Below are 25,103 nucleotides of genomic sequence, written 5' to 3'. Positions count from 1 at the left end.
CAGAGTAATAATAATAATAATAATAATAATAATAATAATAATAATAATAATAATAAGTAATAGTAATAATAATAGTAATAATAATAGTAATAATAATAATAATAATAATAATAATAATAATAAGTAATAGTAATAATAATAGTAATAATAATAATTATTATTATTATTATTAAATGGTAGTTAATATTATATCATGTATTTTTGATTGTTAGAATACATTACTGTATTGCAGAGAAATTTGTAGCCTTCAAGGGGAGTTATTGGAAGCCCAACACGCACATTCTCCTTTGCTGTTTATTTTTGCAACCTTGGGTAAGGTGATTAAATCAAATTTCATGATCGCTAGCCTTGAGGAGATGATGGGGAAACTATTTTGCAAGAATGCCTATGATATTTTCTCCCCAGTGTGGCTAAGTGTCTGAATAGATTACAATCTTATGTGAAGAGTTCATCCAAAGCAATGCCAGATTCCCTTTCCTGCCTTCAGCTTTTATTTCTCTTTTTGTGTTTCCTCCAGTGGGAGCTACTGGGCAAGGCGGAGATCTAATGTCAGATCTTTTTAACAAACTGGTCCTCCGGCGCAAAGGTAAAGAAGCTCGTTGTGGTTTCTCCCAAATGGTGTAACAAATAATGCTAAGCTTTCCTATTAGCAGAAAACCAAGTTTTCTTTTCCCTGTGACTGTTCTGTCTGGGTTCCCCCAGACGTCAACACCAACTAAAAAGAGTATCCAGACACGCTGGTAAAAAGCAAAGTCATTTTATATCTTTGAAAACAAACACAGATAACAAAAACTGTTCTTACAAACTGGAATGCTATGAAGCTTCACAGAAGAGTCACGACGGCCAGACAATATAACAGGCGTCTTGCTGGCACACACACCACTGTAGATAATAAAACCCACGCCTCCCCCAAGTTTTCAGCCTTCGAGGCCACAAGCCAGAATCAGAGACGCCAAGGATCGAAGCAAGGTCACAGGACTCCCAAAAGATAACTCTCCACAATACAGGAAGGGCGGGCCTGCCTTTTCAACCTTTCTGAGGAGAACCACACCCAAACCCAGCTGTTGCCTATTAGGGATGGAAATACCTGGCTAATTGTCCCCTTCTTTGTGCTGCCCTTCTCTGCCTCATATCTATGATGGCTTGTGCATTCTCATGTAATGACTCCAGGCTACTCACTGGGGAGAGCTCCTCCCCGGGGGTCTCAGGCTGTTCTCCCTCTTCCTCGTCCTGACATTCCTCTTCCCCGTCGGCCTGGTCCTCCTCCTCCTCCTGTTCCTCGTCCTCCCCCTCTGAGCATGGAGCCGGCAGAGTTCCAGCTGTTCCCTGAGGAGCCTCAGACTGAATCACAACAGTGACTAGGGTTAAAAACTAAGTATGAATTTCTTATGGTGGCTTCTTAAATTAAAAACCATCAGCGTTTGAGACAGAGAGGCAAGAACAGGGTCAAGATAGAACAGGAGTTCCCAAACTTGGAAACTTTAAGACTTGTGGACAACTTCCAGAAGCTGGCTGGAGAATTCTGGGCGGTGAAGTCCACAAGTCTTAAAGTAGCCAAGTTTGAAGACCTCTGAGATAAAACAACCAAAACTATTCTGAGCTCCACTCAGAAAACAGGTTAGTGAATCCCATTCAGACAACATACTTAATTTCTTACTGAATCAACTCATTTTCTGGGTCTGCCATTTCAGCTATTAATTAAATAAGCAGGCTGAATTAACAAACATATATAGTGTTCCCTCGATTTTCGCGGGTTCAAACTTCGCGAAAGTCTATACCACGGTTTTTCAAAAATATTAATTAAAAAATACTTTGCGGTTTTCCCCCCCTATACCATGGTTTTTCCTTCCTGATGACATCATATGTCATCACCAAACTTTCGTCCACCTTTAATAAATATTTTTTAAAATAATCTTTAATAAAGAAACATGGTAATAATCTAAATGGTTGCTAGGGGAATGGGAAATGGTAATTTAGGGGTTTAAAGTGTTAAGGGAAGGTTTGTGATACTGTTCATAGCCAAAAATAGTGTATTTACTTCCGCATCTCTACTTTGCGGAAATTCAACTTTTGCGGGCGGTCTCGGAACGCATCCCCTGCGGAAATCAAGGGAACACTGTATATATATATATATACCATATTTTTCAGAATATATGATGCACCTTACTTTTGGGGAAGGAAAATAGTGGGAGGGGGGGAATCTTACCTACCAGGTATTCATCTGGCTAGCATCCAGTCTGTTCACCTTCAGCACTTGATTTTATCCCCTGGTTAGGGCTGAAAAAAACCTTCTTTGGAGGGAATAGGAATATTTTTTTTTTTGTATGTTTTATGGAGTGAATGATAATGAATGTTTTAAATTATTTTAGGATTTTTAGGGTTTTAATTATATTAATTGGATTAGATGTATTACTATGTTTTTATATATGTCGGAGGGAATAACAATGAAAACAAGCCTGCAACCTTGTTGGGGCTGGAAAAAAAAGCTTCAAAAATGGCTGTATTTAGCATATAAGACACCCCCAAATTTTCAGCTTCTTTTTGGGGGGGAGGGGGGATGCATCTTATACTCATCGCAAACCAAAAACTAATATTTTAAAAGTTAATCACGTTGTAAGGCTGTACCTCTAATTATTTAATCTGTTCCTCCTGGTTATGGAAACAAGGCTGTCAAGACAAAATAACAGAGAAAGATCAATTCTGCACAGGGAAAGCTGAAAGGTTGGATTTGCATAGAGTACAGGTGTCAAACTCGCTGCGTCACGTTGCTGTCACATGATGTTTTGCGACCTTTTTTTTTTTTTGCACCGAGACAAATTCCTTGTGTGTCCAATCACACATGGCCAATAAAATTCTATTCTATTCTATCTGCACCTCTATAACTGTCTGGTTTGGTGCTGCAACCCAGCAGGACCGACACAGACTTCAGAGGATAATCAGAACTGCAGAAAAAACAATTGCTGCCAACCTGCCTTCCATTGAGGACCTGTATACTGCACGAGTCAAAAAGAGGGCGGGGAAAATATTTACTGACCCCTCACATCCTGGACACAAATTGTTTCAACTCCTACCCTCAAAACGTCGCTACAGAGCACTGCACACCAAGACAACTAGACACAAGAACAGTTTTTTCCCAAACGCCATCACTCTACTAAACAAATAATTCCCTCAACACTGTCAGACTTTCTACTAAATCTGCACTTCTATTCTACTAGTTTTTCTCATCATTCCTTTCACCCATTTCCTCCCATGTTGACTGTATGACTATAACTTGTTGCGTATATCCTAAGATTTTTATTAATATTGCTTCTTCATTGCTTATTTGACCCCTATGACAATCATTAAGTGTTGTACCACATGATTCTTGACAAATGTATATTTTATTTTATGTACGTTGAGAGCATATGCACCAAGACAAATTCCTTGTGTGTCCAATCACACTTGGCCAATAAAATTCTATTCTATTCTATTCTATTCTATTCTATGCTATTTTCAAACTGATTCTGGAAGACTTTTTCAGTTTTGGATTCAAAGCACTGCACTCAAGCCTCTGTGTGTGTTCAAGGCAGGAGTCTCCTCCTTAGCAGCTTCTACATTTTACGTTCAGTTTTCGTTGCAAGTTGCCCCTCTTGGTCCAAAATTCCGAGTAAATTAAGAAATGCGTTTCTGTTTGTCTCGGTTCTCCTTGGTGAGCCAGCATTTCCCCATCTTTGTCACTGCACTTTTGAGGAAATGTCGATCTCCTAACGCCGTGATGACGAATCTATGGCACGTGTGGCAGAAGTGGCACATAGAGTTCCCCCTGTGGGCACCTGGGCTATATCCAGCTGGTCTTCACTATAGTGAAAAACGGGCTGAAAACATCCTGAAAACTGCCAAAACCCAGGCTGTTTTCAGGCCTTTGGGGGGCTATTTTGGGGGCATTTTAGGCTGTTCGGGGGGCATTTTCAGATCATTTTCCAGCTATTTTCATGCCAATTTTAGGCCAAAAACAGCCCAACAAATGGTCCTAAAACAGCCCCAAAATAGACCATTTTCTGGGCTCTTTTCTGGACCATTTTCCAGTCATTTTGGGGGCATTCCTCAGGCCAAAAATGCCCCCAAAACGACCTGAAAACAGCCCAAAAAACAACCTGAAAAGTACCTGAAAAACTGCCTGGAGACGGCCCCAAAATAGCCAAAAAACAGGCTTGCACGCACCAGCCAGCTGATCTTTGGGTTTCTGGCATTCTGGCATGCACACGTTCTGGTTTGGGCACTCGGTGCCGAAAAGCTTTGCCATCACTGTCCTAGCGCCACGTTTCATCTTGTCTTCTCTCCCGTAGGCATCTCGGGCAAAGGACCAGCAGCTGGTGGAGACAGCAATGCGCCCAATGTGCCAGCCGGTGCCTTTGGCCGCATCTCGGACACCATTCCGCCCCTGCCCCCTCCACAACAGCCAGCTGGGGAAGAGGACGAAGACGACTGGGCTTCCTAGGTGGCACTTCGGAAAGCAACGTACGGAGGCTTTAACAGAGGCCCATCCTGTTATTTGACACGCCTATCTTTTTTTTTTTGTTAGAATACTTAGTACCATGGATAGTGCCATCTTGCCACGCAGACCAGAACACCAACGTGAATATAATTACACACAGGAGAATCTGCTGCCGTGCAATTTGTCCTCAAGGACGAGAGCTGGTGTCCATCTTAGAAAAAAAAAAGCCTCCATGATTGAACACGACACGTGAAAATGTTTGGCCATTTGGCATTAGTAGCAAGACTCGTCTTGCTGGGAACTGGGAGGTTTCAGTGGGATACCCAGCCATTGCTAAGAACAGCTTGTTTCAACACTCGTATCCCTTTTCAGCTCTGTTAAAGGGCATTTGCCTGTTCGGTGCAATTATTATGTATATAAATAAGCATTTTATTCTACTAGCTTTGAATGCCCTAAATGAAAACCTGAAACAAACCTGTTTTTCGCATTGTGTGCAATAAGAACACGACAAAACTGGAATCGAAGGTGTTGCGTTATTTAGCTTGCGTATAGGAAAGTGTATGAACCTCTTTCAAAAGAAAAAAAATTGGCACACTTTGCTTTGCTTTCCCTTGTCCTGTCATCTTCCTTTCAATTTCTTGTTGTGGGAGGTGGTATTTCTTTGCGGGATCAGGATGAAAACTCAAAATAGAAACAGAAACATAGAAGACTGACTGCAGAAAAAGACCTCATGGTCCATCTAATCTTCCGTTATACTATTTTCTGTATTTTATCTTAGGATGGATCTATGTTTATCCCAGGCATGTTTAAATTCAGTTACTGTGGATTTACCAACCACGGCTGCTGGAAGTTTGTTCCAAGAATCTACTACTCTTTCAGTAAAATAATATTTTCTCATGTTGCTTTTGATCTTTCCCCCAACTAACTTCAGATTGTGTCCCCTTGTTCTTGTGTTCACTTTCCTATTAAAAACACTTCCCTCCTGAGCCTTATTTAACCCTTTAACATATTTAAATGTTTTGATCATGTCCCCCCTTTTCCTTCTGTCTTCCACACTATACAGATTATGTTCATTAAGTCTTTCCTGATACGTTTTATGCTTAAGACCTTCCACCATTCTTGTAGACCGTCTTTGGACCCTTTCAGTTTTGTCAATATCTTTTTGTAGGTGAGGTCTCCAGAACTGAACACAGTACTCCAAATGTGTGAAGACGATACAATAGTCCTCAGTGACCACAATTGAGCCCCTAAAAATCAATGTTGCTAAATGAAACATGGCTTCAATGGATTTTTGCCCCATTTTACACAACCTGTCTTGCCAGAGTTAACGTGGATCCCTGCAGTTGCTAAGTTGGTAACACGGTTATAAAATGAATATGGTTTCCCCGTTGACTTTGCTCGACAGGTTGCAAACGTGGGACACTGCAACCGTCATAAATAGGAGTCAATTGCTGTTGTGAGTGGTCCTTGACCAACTCTGGTAATGGATAAGATTCTGAGGATGAGCCAGGCCCATCTTGGCCGCTTTCCCAGTGAAAGCACAGGAGATATAAGAGTCCCCACCGATCAAAGCCACATTCCAGAAGCAAGATTAATGATTTCTGAGTCACAGAGACAAACTTACAATTTCTTTAGAACAGTGTTTCTGAACCTTGGTAGTTGGAAGATGCATGGACTTCAACTCCCAGAATACCCCAGCCAGCAACGCTGGCTGGGGAATTCTGGGAGTTGAAGTCCACGCATCTTCCAACTACTAAGGTTCAGAAACATTGCTCTAGACGTTCAGCAAATGGGCATTTTGACTCCATGGATTTTAGCAGAGAAATAGCAGCGTGCTAGCATAGTATGTCTGGAAACTCCAAACCTGAAAATGACTCCGTTACAAACGTTGGAACTCCACCCTGATTTTCCCATGAGGTCACCCTTAAATACCTCTGGGGAGTGGTCACAATTCATTCATTTATTAGATTTCATTTATTAGATTTCTGTGCCGCCCTTCTCGAGTGCCCTAGAGTTACAAACTACAGATTACTTCCTTTTCCCATACAAGTATTCTTGTCTTCTAAAGCGAGCATCTAATAGATAGGTTTCTATGCCCGCCCTTCTCGAGTTCCCTAGAGTTAAAATCTCTTCCTCCGAGTCAGACATTACCATTCTTGGCATCTCTGCCACCTCTGGTGGTCCCCAAGGTTCATCTAGGTCTATTTCTCCCTCATTCTCACTCTCTGCCTCAGTTGGCAAAACCACTGGCCCAGGGTACCAAGATGGGCCTGGCTCATCCTCTTCAGAATCTATCACTACCAGAGTTGGTCGAGGACCACTCACAACAGTTGCCAAGCGTCTGAATTTAGATCACATGATCTTGGGGATGCTGCAATAATGTGACAGTGTGAAAAATGGTCCTAAATCACTTTTTCCAGCGCTGTTGTAACTTTGAACAGTCACTAAATGAACTGTTGTAAATCAAGGACTAACTGGGCTAAGCAGTTCAGTTGTTTGGGGTATTTTTGCACGTCGGCGGAAATGTTTCTCAGGATATCCACCTAAGCAAGTCTTCTGGGCCATTATCCCTGCACCATGATATACACTGCTCAACAAAATAAAGGGGACACTTAAACAACACAATATAACTCCAGGTAAATCAAACTTGTGACATCAAACTGTCTACTTAGGAAGCAACACAATCTGAGGTTAGTTGGGAAGATCAGAAGCAACGTGAGAAAATATTATTTGACTGAAAGAGTAGTAGATGCTTGGAACAAACTTCCAGCAGACATGGTTGTTAAATCCACAATAATTGAATTTAAACATGCCTGGGATAAACATATATCCATCCTAAGATAAAATACAAGAAATAGTATAAGGGCAGACTAGATAGACCATGAGGTCTTTTTTCTGCGGTCAATCTTCTATGTTTCTATGAAAGAGAAAACTGAAATGTCTCATGCTTCAGTAGAAATGAGAACCTGGAGTCTATAACCAATTATATCCCACAAGCAGATTTTAGCATTGATGGCTGCTGGTGGCATAGAAAACATTTTGAAAGGGAAAGGGCTGTTTCTGAGTGTGAAATGCATACAGAATGGTTGGAACAAGCTCATTTAAGCTTGAAATAACCACTTCAGGCTCTGGTTCAATGTCAAAATGTTTGCACACTCTTATTAACCACCTGCCTTGAACTTTGAATAGCATGTATTATAACCTCAGAATAAAGTCCAAGAAGCCCCGGTTTGCAAAATGAAATTGAGGGAAAACAATGTTTCTGTCCAAATCTTTTCAGCGGAAAACTCAATTTCCACCACAAACAGAAGAAAACCACCCTCTTTTCCAACCTTAATTTAGTTTAGCGTGGTGAGTTCAAAAAACTATTTTAGTGGCTGGAAAAAGGGGAAAAACGCATTCAGAATTAAGATCACACAAAACAAGTATAATGCATTTAAATACACAGGAGACATTTTGCACAGGTGTGAGAGGTAGCAGTTTTGAGTAGATGGCTTATTCCTCACAAAGAGACAGGGTTGGGATTGGATTTCTTTTCCCAATGGAACTGCAAAACAGAAATGAGGAATTACATTAGGCACGTCGTGACGAAAGTCAATAGAGATAATAATGTGCAAATTTCACCAGTAAAAAAATAAATCTTAAAGAGTCCGGCTTTGATTGATTGATGCTTGGATTCTCTAGGACGGTGTTTCCCAACCTTGGCAACTTGAAGATATTTGGACTTCAACTCCCAGAATTCCCCAGGCAGCGAATGCTGGCTGGGGAATTCTGGAAGTTGAAGTCCAAATATCTTCAAGTTGCCAAGGTTGGGAAACACTGCTCTAGGATAGCAATAGCAATAACCCTTAAGAGTTGTATACAGCTTGTATACTGTTGGAGTAACGTTTTGCAGAAGCTAGCCAAAGCAGCTAATCAGTCTGCCTCAGATATCATGAACTTTTGCCTTGAAGATAATTGAAGACACGTACTGCAGAGTTTCTTAGGAAAATATTTACTTATTTGGTAGCAAACCTACACTATTTGCACTGTAGCTATCTCTCTAGCAGTTACTATACAAAGTACTCACAATTCTCTATCTACTATTCTCCACTACAATATTCGGCTACAAGTCTTCAGCCACCACAAGCCACACTAATTCACAAGCCACTCTAAACCATACTAAGCCTCAATACCTTCAAGCCAAGCCACAAGCCACACCTATGCAAAGGTGCATTATGTATATATACTTTTGTCAGCCAATCAGGTTACATTACAATCTGCATATTCGCCGTGACTAAGCAGTTTTACAATGTTGAAGTCATTACTATTTTTCTCTGAAATTTGGAATATTACATCAGGTATTATTATTATTATTATTATTATTATTATTATTATTATTATTTATTAGATTTGTATGCCGCCCCTCTCCGCAGAGTCGGGGCGGCTCACAGCAATGATAAAAACAATATACAGTAACAAATCTAATATTAAAGTTTAAAATAACAATTTTACATTAAAAAGCCTAACCCCCCACCCCCCCCCAGTATATAAAAAAGCATACACACAAACATAGCATACATACAGCTACATAGGCAAGGGGTGGGTGAGATGTCTCAGTTCCCCCATGCCTGATGGCAGAGGTGGGTTTTAAGAAGTTTACGAAAGGCAAGGAGGGTGGGGGCAGTCCTGATCCCTGGGGTGGGAGCTGGTTCCAGAGGGTCGGGGCTGCCACAGAGAAGGCTCTTCCCCTGGGTCCCGCCAGACGACATTGTTAAGTCGACGGGACCCGGAGAAAGCCAACTCTGTGGGACCTAACTGGCCGCTGAGATTCCAGCCATGATCCTGACATATTTATTTATTTATTTATTTATTCATTCATTCATTCATTCATTCATTCATTCATTCATTCATTCATTCAATTTTTATGCCGCCCTTCTCCTTAGACTCAGGGCGGTTTACAACATGTTAGCAATAGTACTTTTTAACAGAGCCAGCATATTGCCCCCAACAATCTGGGTCCTCATTTGACCCACCTCGGAAGGATGGAAGGCTGAGTCAACCTTGATCCGGTGATGAGATTTGAACCGTTGACCTACAGATCCACAGTCAGCTTCAGTGGCCTGCAGTACAGCACTCTACCTGCTGCGCCACCCCAGCTCATATACAGCATATTGCCCCCCAACAATCTGCGTCCTCATTCTACCCACCTCGGAAGGATGGAAGGTTTGAGTCGACCTTGATCCGGTCAGAATCGAACTGTCAAACTGCTAACAGCAGTACTGTACTCTTAACCACTGCGCCACTGTGGTTCCGTGGCACATCATTTCATCCTATGAAATGTTATCACCATGGATGGTTAACATTTCATTCTGTGTTTCCCCAAAAATGAGACCCTGTCTTATATTTTTTTGAACCCTGAAATAAGCGCTTGGCCTTATTGCCATGTACTCAAAAGCCTGATTGGGCTTCTTATCAGGGGATGTCTTATTTTGGGGGGAACAGAGTAGGTATTTGCAAATGGAGCCTGGTTTGGGACTTATTATTTCTTATTTATTTATTATTTAGATTTGTATGCCGCCCCTCTCCGCGGACTCGGGGCGGCTCACAACAAGGCATAAACACATCGTAACAAATCCAAATAAATTTAAATATTTAAAAAAGTTTTAAAAGAACCCCAATATACTAACAAGCACACACACAAACATACCATACATACATTGTACATGCCCGTGGGAGATGTTTCAGTTCCCCCATGCCTGACGACAGAGGTGGGTTTTAAGAACTTTACGGAATGCAGGGAGAGTAGGGGCAGTTCTAATCTCTGGGGGGAGTTGGTTCCAGAGAGTCGGGGCCACCACAGAGAAGGCTCTTCCCCTGGGGCCCGCCAACCGACATTGTTTAGTTGACGGGACCCGGAGAAGGCCCACTCTGTGGGACCTAATCGGTCGCTGAGATTCGTGCGGCAGGAGGCAGTCTCGGAGATATTCTGGTCCAATGCCATGAAGGGCTTTAAAGGTCATAACCAACACTTTGAATTGTGATCGGAAATTAATCGGCAACCAATGCAGACTGCAGAGTGATGGTGAAACATGGGCATACCTAGGTAAGCCCATGACTGCTCTCGCAGCTGCATTCTGCACAATCTGAAGTTTCCGAACACTTTTGAAAGGTAGCCCCATGTAGAGAGCGTTACAGTAGTCGAACCTCGAGGTGATGAGGGCATGAGTGACTGTGAGCAATGAGTCCCGGTCCAAATAGGGTCGCAACTGGTGCACCAGGCGAACCTGGGCAAACGCCCCCCTCGCCACAGCTGAAAGATGGTTCTCTAATGTGAGCTGTGGATCGAGGAGGACGCCCAAGTTGCGGACCCTCTCCGAGGGGGTCAATAATTCCCCCCCCCCCAGGGTAATGGACGGACAGATGGAATTGTCCTTGGGAGGCAGGACCCACAGCCACTCCGTCTTATCCGGGTTGAGTTTGAGTCTGTTGACACCCATCCAGGCCCCAACAGCCTCCAGACACCGGCACATCACTTCCGCTGCTTCGTTGACTGGACATGGGGTGGAGACTTACTTTTCTTAGCGCTGCAAAAGCCGGTCCAAACCTATCCTTGATTTGGGTTCTGCTTTTAATCCATCGAGGAAGTTTGTTGAGAACACCTGGGCGTGTGTATCTGTGATCTAAAAGCACAATGCTGGCAAAATCCCGTTGATGCCTAATTGCCCTTCCTGTAAAAGCAAACCATCTTGTTTATTTAATCGATTTATATGCCCACCACCACCACCAAATTGCCCTTGTCGCACTGAAGGGTTAATATAGGATTCAATTCAATTCAAAGCGAGAGGTCACTGGGCAAACCATCATTGAATACAGTTCATCTGTCTGGAACCCCTACCACATCTCGGACATCAACACCCTTGAAAATGTCCAAAGACACTTCACCAGAAGAGCCCTTCACTCCTCCACTCGAAACAGAATACCCTACGAAAGCAGACTATCAATCCTGGGTCTGGAAAGCCTAGAACTAAGACGCCTTAAACAAGATCTAAGTATTGCCCACAGGATCATATGCTGCAACGTTCTACCTGTCAATGACTACTTCAGCTTCAACCGCAACAACACAAGAGCATGCAATAGATTCAAACTTAATATTAACCGCTCCAAACGTGACTGTAAAAAATATGACTTCAGCAACCGAGTTGTCGAAGCGTGGAACTCATTACCGGACTCAGTAGTGTCAACCCCTAACCCCCAACATTTTTCCCTTAGACTATCCACGATTGACCTCTCCAGGTTCCTTAGAGGTCAGTAAGGGGCGTGCATAAGTGCACCAGTGTGCCTTCCGTCCCCTGTCCAATTGTCTCTCCTTATCTCACTTATCTTTTCTTCCTTTCAAATTTGTTCACCTATACGTTTATATCTTTTCTTCTATTCTTTTCTTTAGTTATATTACTACATATCTATTCTCTTCAATGTGTATTATGTATTGGACTAAAATAAATAAATAAATAAATAAATAAATAAATAAATAAATAAATAAATAAATAAATAAATAAATAAATAAAGCAAAGTTCCTCAACCGTGCCAACTTGCAGATGCATGTCAAATTTCAACTCCCAGAATTCCCCAGCCAGCATGAGATTGACATAGAAGCTCTCTCCTCCTCCGAAATGACTAGGGCAGTGGTGGCAAATCCTTTTTAAAACTGACAATGGGGTAACCAGGTTCCAGCTGACCAACCATAAAATTCCGATTGCAAGAGCCCTCTGTATTTTAGAACCAATAGAATAGAATAGAATACAATAGAATAGAATAGAATAGAATAGTTGGAAGGGATCTTGGAGGTCTTCTAGTCCAACCCCCTGCTTAGGCCGGAAGCCCTACACCACTTCAGACAAATGGTCATCCAACATCATCTTAAAATACTTCTAGTGTTGGAGCATTCACAACTTCTAGAGGCAAGCTGTTCCACGGATTAATACTTTACCTATGGACTGGTTGACTGCTTTCATGCATAGATTTTCAATGAGCAAGCTTCCTGGAGATTGGCCTGCAGACTTTGGCTAGAGAAAACCAAGACAGATAGGACACATAAATGGGGTTAGAAGCTAAGATTATGTTTTATTTATTTATAACCCGTCTTTATTGTTTTTACAAATAACTGAAGGCACTAAAGCAAATCCAATATGTCTCCCTCCTATTTTCTCAACAACAACCTTCTAAGGTAGATTGGGCTGAGAGAGAGGGAATTGAACTCACAGTCCCCTACTTTCTAGCCCAGGGGTAGGCAAAGTTGGCTCTTCCATGACATGTGGACTTCAACTCCCAGAATTCCTGAGCTAGCATGATTGGCTCAGGAATTCTGGGAGTTGAAGTCCACAAGTCATAGAAGAGCTAACTGCCTACCGTTGGGCTAGCCTAATTTCTTAAGCAATAGACCAAACTGAGTACTCATCTCAAGTCACCCAACAATTTAGCCTTCCCCTACAATATTTTTTCTGGGTATAATTTTTTTTCCTCCACGTACATGAATAAAACACAACAACAATGCCTAACAATGTATATGTATAAAATTTCCTTACTTAATAAACACTTAATGGAACATTTTAGCTTTCTATTTTCATTTCAACAATCATGACTTCATCCCTCCCACATTAAAACTAGTTAACAACTAAACATATTTCAACTATAAAAATAAGAAAATAAAAATAGTTGGTTAACTCAGGACTTGAATGCAGTCTCCTACTTTCTAGCCTGAGACCTTAAATAGCAGACCAAACTGAATATTCATCTCAAGTCACCCAACAATTCAGTCTTTCCCTACAATTGATGCCGATAATGTTATTGATTTGATTTATACCCTACCGACTGAAGTACAGTGGTACCTCTAGTTACAAACTTAATTCGTTCCGTGACCAGTAAAAAAGTTTGTAAGAAGAAGCAATTTTTCCCATAGGAATCAATGTAAAAGCAAATAATGCCTGCAATTGGGGAAACCACAGGGAGGGTGGAGGCCCTGTTTCCCCCCAGGAGATTCCTAGAGAGGACCTATGGAAGCTTCTCCCTGCCTTTTCCTCCCAGGAAATTCCTAGAGAGGCCCCATGGAGGCTTCTCCCCACTTTTTCCAGCCCTGTTTCCTCCCAGGAGATTCCTAGAGAGGCCCCATGAGGCTTCTCCCCGCCTTTCCAGCCCTGTTTCCTCCCATGAGATTCCTAGGGAGGCCTCACAGAGGCTTCTCCCCAGCTTTTCTGGCCCTGTTTCCTCCCAGGAGATTCCTAGAGAGGCCCCAAGGAGGCTTCTCCCTGCCTTTTCTGGCCCTGTTTCCTCCCAGGCAATTCCTAGAGAGGCCCTACGGAAGCTTCTGCCTGCCTTTTCCGATTACAGCTTCGGAGGCTGGGGTTTGTAAGTGGAAAATGGTTCTTGAGAAGAGGCAAAACAATCTTGAACACCCGGTTCTTATCTAGAAAAGCTCGTAAGTAGAGGCGTTTGTAGGCAGAGGTACCTACACGTGTTACATAGAAATTCCTTAATTCTATTCAAGGATAAGCGTGACACAGCATATTTAGAGTAGACAAACACAGTCTTGGTCATTGCTAGCCCAAGGAAGTACAGGCAGTCTTTGGTTTAACGACCGTAATTGACCCTAAAGTGCTAAAGTGAGACATTTAATAGGTTTTGCCCCATTTTACAATATTTCTTGCCCCAGTTAAGTGAAATCACTAAAGCTAGTAACGTGGTGGTTAAGCGAATTTCGTTTCCCCGTTGACTTCGCTTGTCTGAAGGTCACAAAAGATGATCTTATGTCCCTGGAGCCCTGCAACCACCATAAATGTGGGTCAGTGGTCAAGCATCTGCATATTGATCATGTGACCATGGGGATGCTAGAACAGTCAGAAAAGCATCGAGAACCACTATGTACAGGGTAGAAACATAGAAACATAGAAGATTGACAGCAGAAAAAGACCTCATGGTCCATCTAGTCTGCCCTTATACTACTTCTTGTATTTTATCTTAGGATGGATATATGTTTATCCCAGGTGTCCAGGAGGAAAGCATTTTTAAATTCCCTGATATTTCCCTATAACTTGGGATCTAGTTAAGGCGCGATTGTAGATGATGTCATACCAAACGGCTAAGCCGTGGAGAAATATCAGTAGCTGACGAAGCAATTTGTTTTCACAGTTATGCTCATTTTTGCTTGACTCTGCCAGGCGGCACAATCATCTTTTTTACATGATTTTTGCCTGACTTTTAAACATTTTAAGACAGTTTGTTTTTTCCCCTGATTTATTCCGTTTTTTTCATGAATTCCCTGATAATTCCCTGATATTTCCCGAACCGCCGATTTCCCTGATAATTCCTTGATTTCTCTGTTTCCTGGACACCCTGTATGTAGAAATTGTGTAATTTGACCCCCCAAAAATAAGAATACTGTTAAGATCAGTGTTTCTCAACATTGATGTTTTTAAGATGGATGGACCTCAACTACGTGAGCTGGGAAATTCTGGGAGTTGAAGTCTACACATCTTAAAAGTTGCTAAGCTTGACAAATATTGCTTGGAGCACTTCAGTTCAGAGTGATAAGCGGAAGTAAGGTTAAACTCCCTCCCCAGGGCAGGCTGGGCTGGGGAATGCTGGGAGTTGAAGTCCACTCATTTTAAAGTGGCCAAGATTTGGAAACATTCCCGTAGGTCAGGGCTGTCAAACTCCTGGCGCATGGGCCAAATGCATTATGCGCTGGCCATGCCCAAGCCCGGTTTAGCGAATGGGGGAGAATCCCAATACGTCATGTGACACCGTTGTGACGTCATGAGTTTGACACCCTTGCCATAGATCAAGCAAAGTAGGAAAGTGGGGGATATTTTTACCATTGTTTTATCCAGGTAAGCCATTTTCTCCTGAAGTTCTGGAGATTTGATGTTGGGGTAGGGCATGCCCACCATAATGACACATCTGGGAAAAGAGAAAATGGGGAAAAGGAACATATAAATCACCCAGAGCCATGCACAATAATCCAGCAGTGCCAAATAAACCTTTTCAATCTAAGGTTCAGTGGTTCTCAACCTTTCTAATGCCGCGACCCCTTAATACAGTTCCTCATGTTGTGGTGACCCCCAACCATAAGTCTAGCACCAATTCTCCCAACAGAGCACAACCCCACTTTCAACGCCGGATTGGTCAAATTGTAAAATTATTATTATTATTATTATTTATTTATTAGATTTGTATGCCGCCCCTCTCTGTTCAATTCAATTCAATTTATTAGATTTGTATGCCGCCCCTCTCCGAAGACTCGGGGCGGCTCACAACAATAATAAAAACAATATAACAGTAAACAAATCTAATATTAAAAGAAAAGATATATAAAACCCCAACAATTAAAACCATACAACACATAGATACCAAACATAAAATCCTGGGGGAGGTGTCTCAGTTCCCCCATGCCTGGCGATATAGGTGGGTCTTGAGTAATTTGCGAAAGACAAGGAGGGTGGGGGCTGTTCTAATCTCCGGGGGGAGTTGATTCCAGAGGGCCAGGGCCGCCACAGAGAAGGCTCTTCCCCTGGGGCCCGCCAAACGACATTGTTTAGTCGACGGGACCCGGAGAAGGCCAACTCTGTGGGACCTTATGGGTCACTGGGATTCATACGCTAGCAGGCGGTTCCGGAGGTATTCTGGTCCATTGCCATGTAGGGCTTTAAAGGTCATAACCAATACTTTGAATTGTGACCGGAAACTGATCACTAGCCAGTGCAAGCCACGGAGTGTTGTAATAACGTGGGCGAATCTAGGAAGCCCCACAATGGCTCTCGCCACCACATTCTGCACGATCTGCAGAATGTATGAAAAATATGTTCCCAAGAGCCAGAAGTTTTAGTTCCTAAAAGCCTGGGAAATTTGCCTTTTCCTATGGTCTTAAGCAACCCCTGTGAAATGATAGTTCGACCCCCAAAGGGGTCTCGACTCCCAGATTGAGAACCACTGATCTAAGGGATTCTTTTTTTTCTCCCATGTAATTTTATTTTATTATACGTTTTACAAAAAGACACACAAAAATAGGAAGGAAAGAAAGTCAAAAACACAATCAGAGTAATTTACCATCCAAGCGTGTCACATTCAAAGCAATATCCAGTGTATAAAGCTTTCTTTAAGCTTTCTTTAGGAAAAGAAACACACACAAAAAAACCCCTATTTTGGCCAAGTAAGGTTGAAAACCTATGACAAGGAGTAACGTGCTGCACCATTTTTCATTAGTGGGCAAAATTGCCTTTTCAAAAACAGATTACAATTTCAATCGAAGGCGCCTGCAGTGGATCGGCCGTCTATCAAATGCATTCCAGATAGCCTAATATATTTTTTACCCTTGGAATCTTAAAAACGGCAATTTGAGGGAGCTTTAAGCAAAACTGCAGGAAAAGAAGCAATTTGGGAATAATATTCTGCATACAAATCGGCCTCCTACAGGTGGGGTTTATGCTACAAAGGCCATATATTGTACCTCTTTCTGGATAACTATTGCTTTACTCGACCAAGAAGAGGCCTGTTTCATTTCGGATTCATTTGTAAGCAGAAATGGCTTTGCCTCTGAAAGCAGCGTGGTTAGGCATTGCAATTTACCAAACCCTCCCACCTAATTGCCTTCACAACCACTTGTGACAACAGGGAGGGAGGGCCGTTAATATGCAGCAACAGCTGTCATCCTGCATATCAAGCGTAGCTGTCCCGCTAAGGCAGGTGTAGAGAGTAGGGTGGGAGGAATAGCACTGGCATTAAAAATGGAAAGTGGAACATTTAAGAAACAACAGTTTTGCCTTAAAGAAGGAAGTGACAGCTTGCCTTGCTATCCCACCCCCTCTCTCTTCCTCCCTCTCTCATCCTAATACCTTCAGTCTGTTGCACAATGGGGAATAAGTCTCATTAAAGTCAAACGCCCTGTGCTAAAAGCTAAACCCCGAAATCAGAGTTTGAATGGCCCTTCCCAAAATTAAGACTTCGGTTTGTATTAGCTCAAAGGTGTTGTGATTCAGCCTGAGGCTCCTCAGGGACTGGCTGGATCTCTGCCGGATCCATGCCCAGAGGAGGAGGACAGTGACCAGGAGGGGGAGGACCAGGCAGACGGGGGAGAGGAACGTCAGGAAGAGGAGGAGGGAGAGCAGCCTGAGACCCCCGGGGGGGCCTCTCCCCAGCTAGTAGCCTGGATTCATTGGATGAAGACGCACAGGCTATAATAGACATGAGGCAGCGACGAGCAACTCAAAGACGGGGCCAATTAGAAAGATATTTCCATCCCTGAATTGGCAACAGCTGGGGTTGGGTGTGGTTCTCCTCAACAGGGTTGAAAAGGCAGGCCCGCCCTTACAGTCTTGTGGAGAGTTATCAATTGGGAGTCCTGTGACCTTGCTTCGATTCTCGGCATCTCTGATCTTGGCTTGTGGCCTAGAAGTCTGGAAGACTTGGGGGAGGCGTGGGTTTTATTATCTCCAGCGTTATTTTTGCCAGCAAGAATCCTGTTTTATTGCCTGGCCTTCGTGAAACCTCTGTGAAGCTTCATCGTGTTCCTGTCTGTAAGAACAGTTTTTGTTACCTGTGTTTGCTTTGAATTATATAAACTGCCTTTGCTTTTTACCAGTGTGTCTGACTACTCTTTTTGGTTGGTGTTGGCGTCTGGGGGGACCCAGACTGAACAAAAGTTAAGTAGGTTGCCCCCACCCCATCAATATTTCATAACTCTACATGGGGTTCCCTTTGAGGAGTGTTCGGAAACTTCAAATCGTCCAAAATGCAGTGGCGCGAACGGTTATGGTCCTTCCAAGGCATGGCCATATTTCTCCATCACTCCGCAGACTGCATTGGCTGCCGATTAGTTTCCGGACACAATTCAGTGTTGGTTACGACCTATAAAGCCCTATATGGTATCGGGCCAGATTACCTCCTGTTGCATGAGTCCCAGCGACCGGTGAGGTCCCACAGAGTCGGCCTTTTCCAGGTCCCGTCAACTAGACCAGTGTTTCCCAACCTTGGCAACTTGAAGATATTTGGACTTCAACTCCCAGAATTGCTGGCTGGGGAATTCTGGGAGTTGAAGTCCAGATATATTCAAGTTGCCAAGGTTGGGAAACACTGAACTAGACAATGTCGTTTGACGGGACCAAGGGGAAGAGCCTTCTCTGTGGGGGCCCCGGCTCTCTGGAATCAGCTCCCCCCCCCCGGAGAGTTGCACTGCTCCCTCCCTCCTCACCTTCCGTAAAGGTTTAAAGACCTATTTATGCCGCCAGGCTTGGGGCCATTAGACCTTAGCCCCTGGCTGACGAGTGTAGCATGTTTTGCTCTGTGAATGGATATGAATGATTTTAAATCTTATTAGTGTTTTTTAAAAGTTTTTTAGTTATATTAATTGTATTTTTAGATATGTATATGATATATTGTTTTTGATGTGTTGTGAGCCGCCTCGAGTCTTCGGAGAGGGGCGGCATATAAATCCAAATCCATCAATCAATCAATCAATCAATCAAAATTCTAAATAGAAAATATTCCAGTGAATAATTCCGCCACCACTATTCCAAGGCCAAGCACGAATCCCAGCGACCAGTTAGGTCCCACAGAGTTGGCCTTCTCTGGCTCCCGTTGACAAAACAATGTTGACTGGCGGGACCCAGGGGAAAAGCCTTCTCTGTGGCGGCCCCGGCGCTCTGGAACCAGCTCCCCCCAGAGATCAGAATTGCCCCCAACCTCCTCGCCTTTCGTAAGCTCCTTAAAACCCACCTCTGTCATCAGGCATGGCGGAACTGAGATATCCTTTCCCCCTAAGCCTATACAATTTATACATGGTATGTTTGTGTGTGTGCTTGTTTGGTTTTTAATAAGGATTTTTTAAAGTTATTTTAAATATTAGATTTGTTATATGCTGTTTTTTTATTGTTGTTAGCCGCCCCGAGTCTACGGAGAGGGGCGGCATACAAATTAAATCAAATCAAATAAATACATAAATAAATAAATAAATTTTACCTTCCCAGGTCATCCGAAAAATTGATTCCTTCGCTCATTTTCCCTCCAACTACAGAAAACAGCAGTGCACCTGTCATGGGGCCATCTGCTAGGTTGCAGCGCTGTGTCAAAGGAAGTCCACAATGCAATGGTTAAAAGCTGGAGTGCCTCTCCTGTCCACTTACTACCACTTCCCAAGTGCTCAATAATCTTCCCATCTTCTATTTCGTACCTTGATACACTTGGCATATTCTGCCAAGACCTGCTCCACTTGGTTAGCCTTCTTGGGTTCCTGAAATATCTGTAAATGACATCATACATTAATTACAGGAGAGCATCATTCATACCATGTGAATAGTAAGATCCCAGAAGCTAAAAGTCTGTACAGATTCTCAGTCATCCAAGTCATGGTTGTCCCAAACATAGAAACATAGAAGTCTGACGGCAGAAAAAGATCTCATGGTCCATCTAGTCTGCCCTTATACTATTTTCTGTATTTTATGTTACAATGGATATATGTTTATCCCAGGCATGTTTAAATTCATTTACTGTGGATTTATCTACCACGTCTGCTGGAAGTTTGTTCCAAGGATCTACTACTCTTTCAGTAAAATAATATTTTCTCATGTTGCTTTTGATCTTTCCCCCAACTAACTTCAGATTGTGTCCCCTTGTTCTTGTGTTCACTTTCCTATTAAAAACACTTCCCTCCTGGACATTATTTAACCCTTTAATATATTTAAATGTTTCGATCATACAGACTATACAGATTGAGTTCATTAAGTCTTTCCTGATACGTTTTATGCTTAAGACCTTCCACCATTCTTGTAGCCCATCTTTGGACCCGTTCAATTTTGTCAATATCTTTTTGTAGGTGAGGTCTCCAGAACTGAACACAGTATTCCAAATGTGGTCTCACCAGCATTCTATATAGCGGGATCATAATCTCCCTCTTCCTGCTTGTTATACCTCTAGCTATACAGCCAAGCATCCTACTTGCTTTCCCTACCGCCTGACTGCACTGTTCACCCATTTTGAGACTGTCAGAAATCACTACCCCTAAATCCTTTTCTTCTGAAGTTTTTGCTAACACAGAACTGCCAATGCAATACTCAGATTGAGGATTCCTTTTCCCCAAGTGCATTTTTTTACATTTGGAAACATTAAACTGCAGTTTCCATTGCTTTGACCATTTATCTAGTAAAGCTAAATCATTTACCATATTACAGACGCCTCCAGGAATATCAACCCTATTGTACACTTTAGAGTCATCGGCAAATAGGCAAACCTTCCCTACCAAACCTTCCCCTAAGGTGGCAACTGGACTTGCGTCTCATCCAAGAAGCTTCTTCAACTGTCTCCCCACTATCCTGTCAAAGCTGAAGAAGTTTCTTGGATGAGAAGTGGAACGCCTTCAAAGAAAAAACCCAGAAAGTCCAGTTGCCTCCTGAAAAAACACCATTGGGATATCTACAGGAGCTGTAAAATGTTGTGGCTTTTATACAGTGACTGAACTGAAAAACAATGATGTTGGCTTCAACCTCCAGTAAAACCTTTATTTAACCCAGCTGTTCTGTTCGAAAAAACTTCCTAATGTTATGTTCGGGTCACATACGACCCGGACCAAAAACTCTTCATTTGAAGTGCTTATGTTTGGTCAATTTGAAAACTTTTTTCACTTGGAAAGTAGTCTGAACATTTCTGCACACAATGATATGAAAATTGAAATGAAAAAAGTAAATCTTATTGGTTTATTTTGCGGATATATTGCATGCCCCCCCGTTTTTGTGAATTTTTTCAATTTATGGATAGTTTTGCTTGCAAAATCCATTCTATTTTATTAAAGTTGGTGTGGGATTGGTAGCTTGAACATTTCTGAACATAATGATATGAAAATTGAACTGGAAAAATTGATGCATATTGGTTTATTTTGTTGATGAAATGCATGCCCCTCCGTTTTTTTGAAATAGTCTTCACTTTATGGATAGTTTTGCTAGCAAAATCCATTCTATTTTACTAAAGTTGGTGTGGGATTGGTAGCTTGAACATTTCTGAACATAATGATATGAAAATTGAACTGGAAAAATTGAAAAAATTGAACTGGAAAAATTGACAAAAATTCACAAAAACGGGGGGGGCATGCATTATATCCACGAAATAAACCAATAAGATTTACTTTTTTCATTTCAATTTTCATATCATTGTGTGCAGAAATGTTCAAACCTGTTTCCAGGTGAAAAAAAGCTTTCAAAAAGACCAAATATAAGTACCTAAAACGATCAATTTGCAGTCCGGGTCAAATAGACCCGGGAACATAACATTAGGGAGTTTTTTTTTTCCAGCAAGAAAGAAACCCCCCACCCCCCCCAAAAAAAATTCTCATAGAGAGAACCCCTGAAATGATGAAAACTCATGGAATTTCAAGTTTCAGATATGCAGGGAAAATGTTTTACAGGGACTCAAACTTGGTTTCGGGTCACATACGACCCGAACAGAACAGCAGGGTTAAATTAGCTTCTCAAACCTGGAAACTTTATTTTTTTCCCGGCAAAGGATTTTTTTATTTTTTTACTCCAACCATATGTACAAAGTAAAATGCCATCATTATTGAATTGTATTACAATGAATCATTTTTTAAAAATGTCGGTATACATAATCTATCCAATGCTACCTCCTTTACAGTTGACATCTGGATAAAAATAATTACTCAGATTTCTCATATGATATTTTAAGTAACCTGTTAGCTAATACACTTTTTAGGCTGTTGCTAATCTAAATCACATCTAATTAATTAGGCCATCGTGCTTCATAGAAACATAGAAGATTGAGGGCAGAAAAAGACTTTATGGTCCAATGCCCTACATGGCATTGGACCAGAATACTGTACAGTGGTACCTCAAGATACGAACCCCTCGTCTTACGAACAACTCAAGATACGAACCCGGGGTTCACAAAAAATTTGCCTCTTCTTACGAACTTTTTTCGTGATACGAACGCCAAACCCGAACTTCCGGGTTTGGTGTTCGGAGGCTGCTGGGAAGCCCCCCAGCCCGGCTGTCACCTTTTAAAACAGCCGCGCGGCTTTCCAGCAGCCTCCGAACGCCAAACCCGGAAGTTCGTATCACGAAAAAAGTTCGTAAGAAGAGGCAAATTTTTTCTGAACTGTTCGGAGGCTGCTGGGAAGCCGCGCGGCTGTTTTAAAAGGTGACAGCCAGGCGGCGGGGCTTTCCAGCAGTCTCCGAACGCCAAACGCGGAAGTTTGGGTTTGGCGTTTGGCTTCGGGAGACGGCTGGGAAGCCGCGCGGCTGTTTTAAAAGGTCACAGCCGGGCGGCAGCGTTTTTTTTGCGGGGGTTTTTTTTTTGGTTGCACGGATTAATTGACTTTACATTGTTTCCTATGGGAAACAATGTTTCGTCTTACGAACCTTTCGTCTTACGAACCTCCCCCTGGAACCAATTAGGTTCGTAAGACGAGGTATGACTGTACCTCCGGAACCGCCTTCTACCGCACGAATTGTAGCAGCCGATAAGGTCCCACAGAGTTGGCCTTCTCCGTGTCCCATCAACCAAACAATGTCGTTTGGCAGGCCCCAGGGGAAGAGCCTTCTCTGTGGCAGCCCCGTCCCTCTGGAATCAACTCCCCCCGGAGATTAGAATGGCCCCCACCCTCCTTGTCTTTCGCAAATTACTCAAGACCCACCTATATCATCAGGCATGGGGGAATTAAGGTATTTTCCCCAGACTTTTATATTTTATGTTTGGTATGTATGTGCTGTATGGTTTTTTAATTGTTGGGGTTTTATATATCTTTTTATTACTAGATTTGTTCTATTGCTATACTGTTTTTTATTACTGTTGTGAGCAGCCCCGAGTCTTCGGAGAGGGGCAGCATACAAATCTAATAAATTATTATTATTAAATAATTATCTTATAGCATTTCCTGTATTTTATCTTAGGATGGATATATGTTTATCCCAGGCATGTTTAAATTCAGTTCAGTTAAATTCAGCTTCAATTTTCTCCATATCTCCTCAATATCAATTTTCATATATATTTCTTAACCTTCTTTTATACTAAATGCCCTTTAAAAGAAAAAAAAGAAACAAGGAAAAAAAAGCAAAAATTTCCAATTACATCCAGCGGTTTTGCAACCTGGCAACTTTAAGGTATATGGACTTGAACCACCACAGAATTCCTCTGCATGCTAGTTGGAGAATTCTGGGAATCGAAGTCCACACATGTCCAATCACACTCGGCCAATAAAGAATTCCATTAAAGGGTTCCCATTTAGCAAATGTTTTTTATTTTATTTTTTTTATTTATTATTAGAGTTGAAAGGAACCTTACAGGTCATGAAGTTCAACCCCCTGCCCGAGCAGGAAATCCTACAGCACCCCAGCCAAATGGCAGTCCAACCTCCTCTTGAAAGTGTCCAAAGTTGGGGAGTCCACAACCTCCACTGGCAGGCCATTCCACTGGTTGATCGCTCTCACTGTCAGGAAATTCTTTCTTATCTCCAGGTTGAATCTTTCCTTGGTCAGTTTCCAACCGTTGTTCCTCGTCCAGTCCTCTGGTGCCCTGGAAAACAGTGTGTCCCCCCTCCTCTCTGTGGCAACCCCTCAATTACCTGTATACAGCTATCATTTCCCCCCTAGCCCTTCTTTTCACTAGGCTATCCATGCCCAGTTCCAGCAACCTTTCCTCGTATGACCTGGTCTCTAGTCCCTTTATCATTTTAGTTGCTCTTTTCTGCACCCTTTCCAGAGTCTCTATATCTTTTTTAAAGTGTGGTGACCAGAACTGGATGCAATACTCCAGGTGTGATCTGACCAGGGCCTTATAGAGTGGTATTATTACCTCTCTGGTCTTGGAGTGTATCCCCCTGTTCATGCAGCTTAGGATTGTGTTGGCTTTTTTAGCCGCTGCTGCACATTGCTGGCCCATGTTTAGCTGGTTATCCACTAAGACTCCAAGATCCATACAGCAGACAGAATTTCCAATATGCTGATTCTGTAAACCGCTTAAAGAGGACTTTAAAGCACTATATACTGCTATTGCTACAACAAAACCAGAGGAGAGACAATAATTTCCAGATGTTTCATTTCACCAGCAGCATTGGGCTACCCAAATTACCTTTTTCTTAGTAGCCAGCCGGGCAAGCAATCCGGTCTTTTCCCAGTGCAGGTATACTTGCTTTTCATAATCATAGGAAGGGAAGAAACACACCACACCTCCTGGGACAACATTGCACAAGTTGGAAAGAATCCGCCCCGTCTCCTCCATCTGAAAAATGGAGAAAAAACCAGCAATGTCTCATCTCCAACCACAAAAGAAAAATCTTCCTTCTATCAAAGGCTGTGTTCTTTCTGTATTGTTTTTATCACTGTTGTGAGCGGCCCTGAATCTGCGGAGAGGGGCGGCATACAAATCTAATAAATAATAATTATTATTATCGCTGGCTCCCCAATCCACTCTATTCAACACCAAACATCCTCTTTCTCCATTTGTGAGCAGCTCTGCTTCGATACTCCAGGGGTGGCTTCTCCCTTGATATGAAAATATAAAAAATCATATCACCACAAGGAGAGAAACTTGAGGAGGACAGTTACAGGTTAACTGCGAGGGGAACCACTAAGAGGATCCGTTTCCTTTGCAACTGTCC

At 42.4% G+C, this 25,103-nt stretch overlaps 2 protein-coding genes across 5 annotated transcripts in view; one reads left to right on the top strand and one right to left on the bottom strand.

Moving 5' to 3' along the window:
- Positions 1–4,993, top strand: part of WASHC1 (WASH complex subunit 1) — an 85,050-nt gene extending 80,057 nt beyond the window's left edge. For both annotated transcript variants that reach the window (XM_070756445.1, XM_070756444.1), the window contains exons 10-11: positions 518–586; positions 4,326–4,993. In XM_070756445.1, the coding sequence (XP_070612546.1) occupies positions 518–586; positions 4,326–4,477 (221 nt within the window). In that variant the 3' untranslated portion in view covers positions 4,478–4,993. The remainder of the gene's footprint in view (positions 1–517; positions 587–4,325) is intronic.
- A 2,834-nt stretch (positions 4,994–7,827) lies between these two features.
- DDX11 (DEAD/H-box helicase 11) overlaps positions 7,828–25,103 on the bottom strand; it is a 67,221-nt gene continuing 49,945 nt past the window's right edge. For 2 of the 3 annotated variants that reach the window (XM_070756441.1, XM_070756442.1), the window contains exons 21-27: positions 24,575–24,724; positions 19,674–19,742; positions 19,463–19,563; positions 15,325–15,409; positions 12,444–12,519; positions 11,030–11,184; positions 7,881–8,021 (exon numbers count right to left, since the gene is read on the bottom strand). In XM_070756441.1, coding sequence (XP_070612542.1) covers positions 7,977–8,021; positions 11,030–11,184; positions 12,444–12,519; positions 15,325–15,409; positions 19,463–19,563; positions 19,674–19,742; positions 24,575–24,724 — 681 coding nt within the window. In that variant the 3' untranslated portion in view covers positions 7,881–7,976. Of the gene's footprint in view, positions 8,022–11,029; positions 11,185–12,443; positions 12,520–15,324; positions 15,410–19,462; positions 19,564–19,673; positions 19,743–24,574; positions 24,725–25,103 lie in introns of all 3 variants that reach the window. The other variant, XM_070756443.1, reaches the window with a different exon arrangement.

The sequence above is a fragment of the Erythrolamprus reginae genome, chromosome 6 (genome assembly GCF_031021105.1).
Source record: "Erythrolamprus reginae isolate rEryReg1 chromosome 6, rEryReg1.hap1, whole genome shotgun sequence".
Classification (NCBI taxonomy): domain Eukaryota; kingdom Metazoa; phylum Chordata; class Lepidosauria; order Squamata; family Dipsadidae; genus Erythrolamprus; species Erythrolamprus reginae.
The sequence above is the reverse complement of the archived record's forward strand: the minus strand, read 5'-3'. Positions and strand labels throughout refer to the sequence as shown.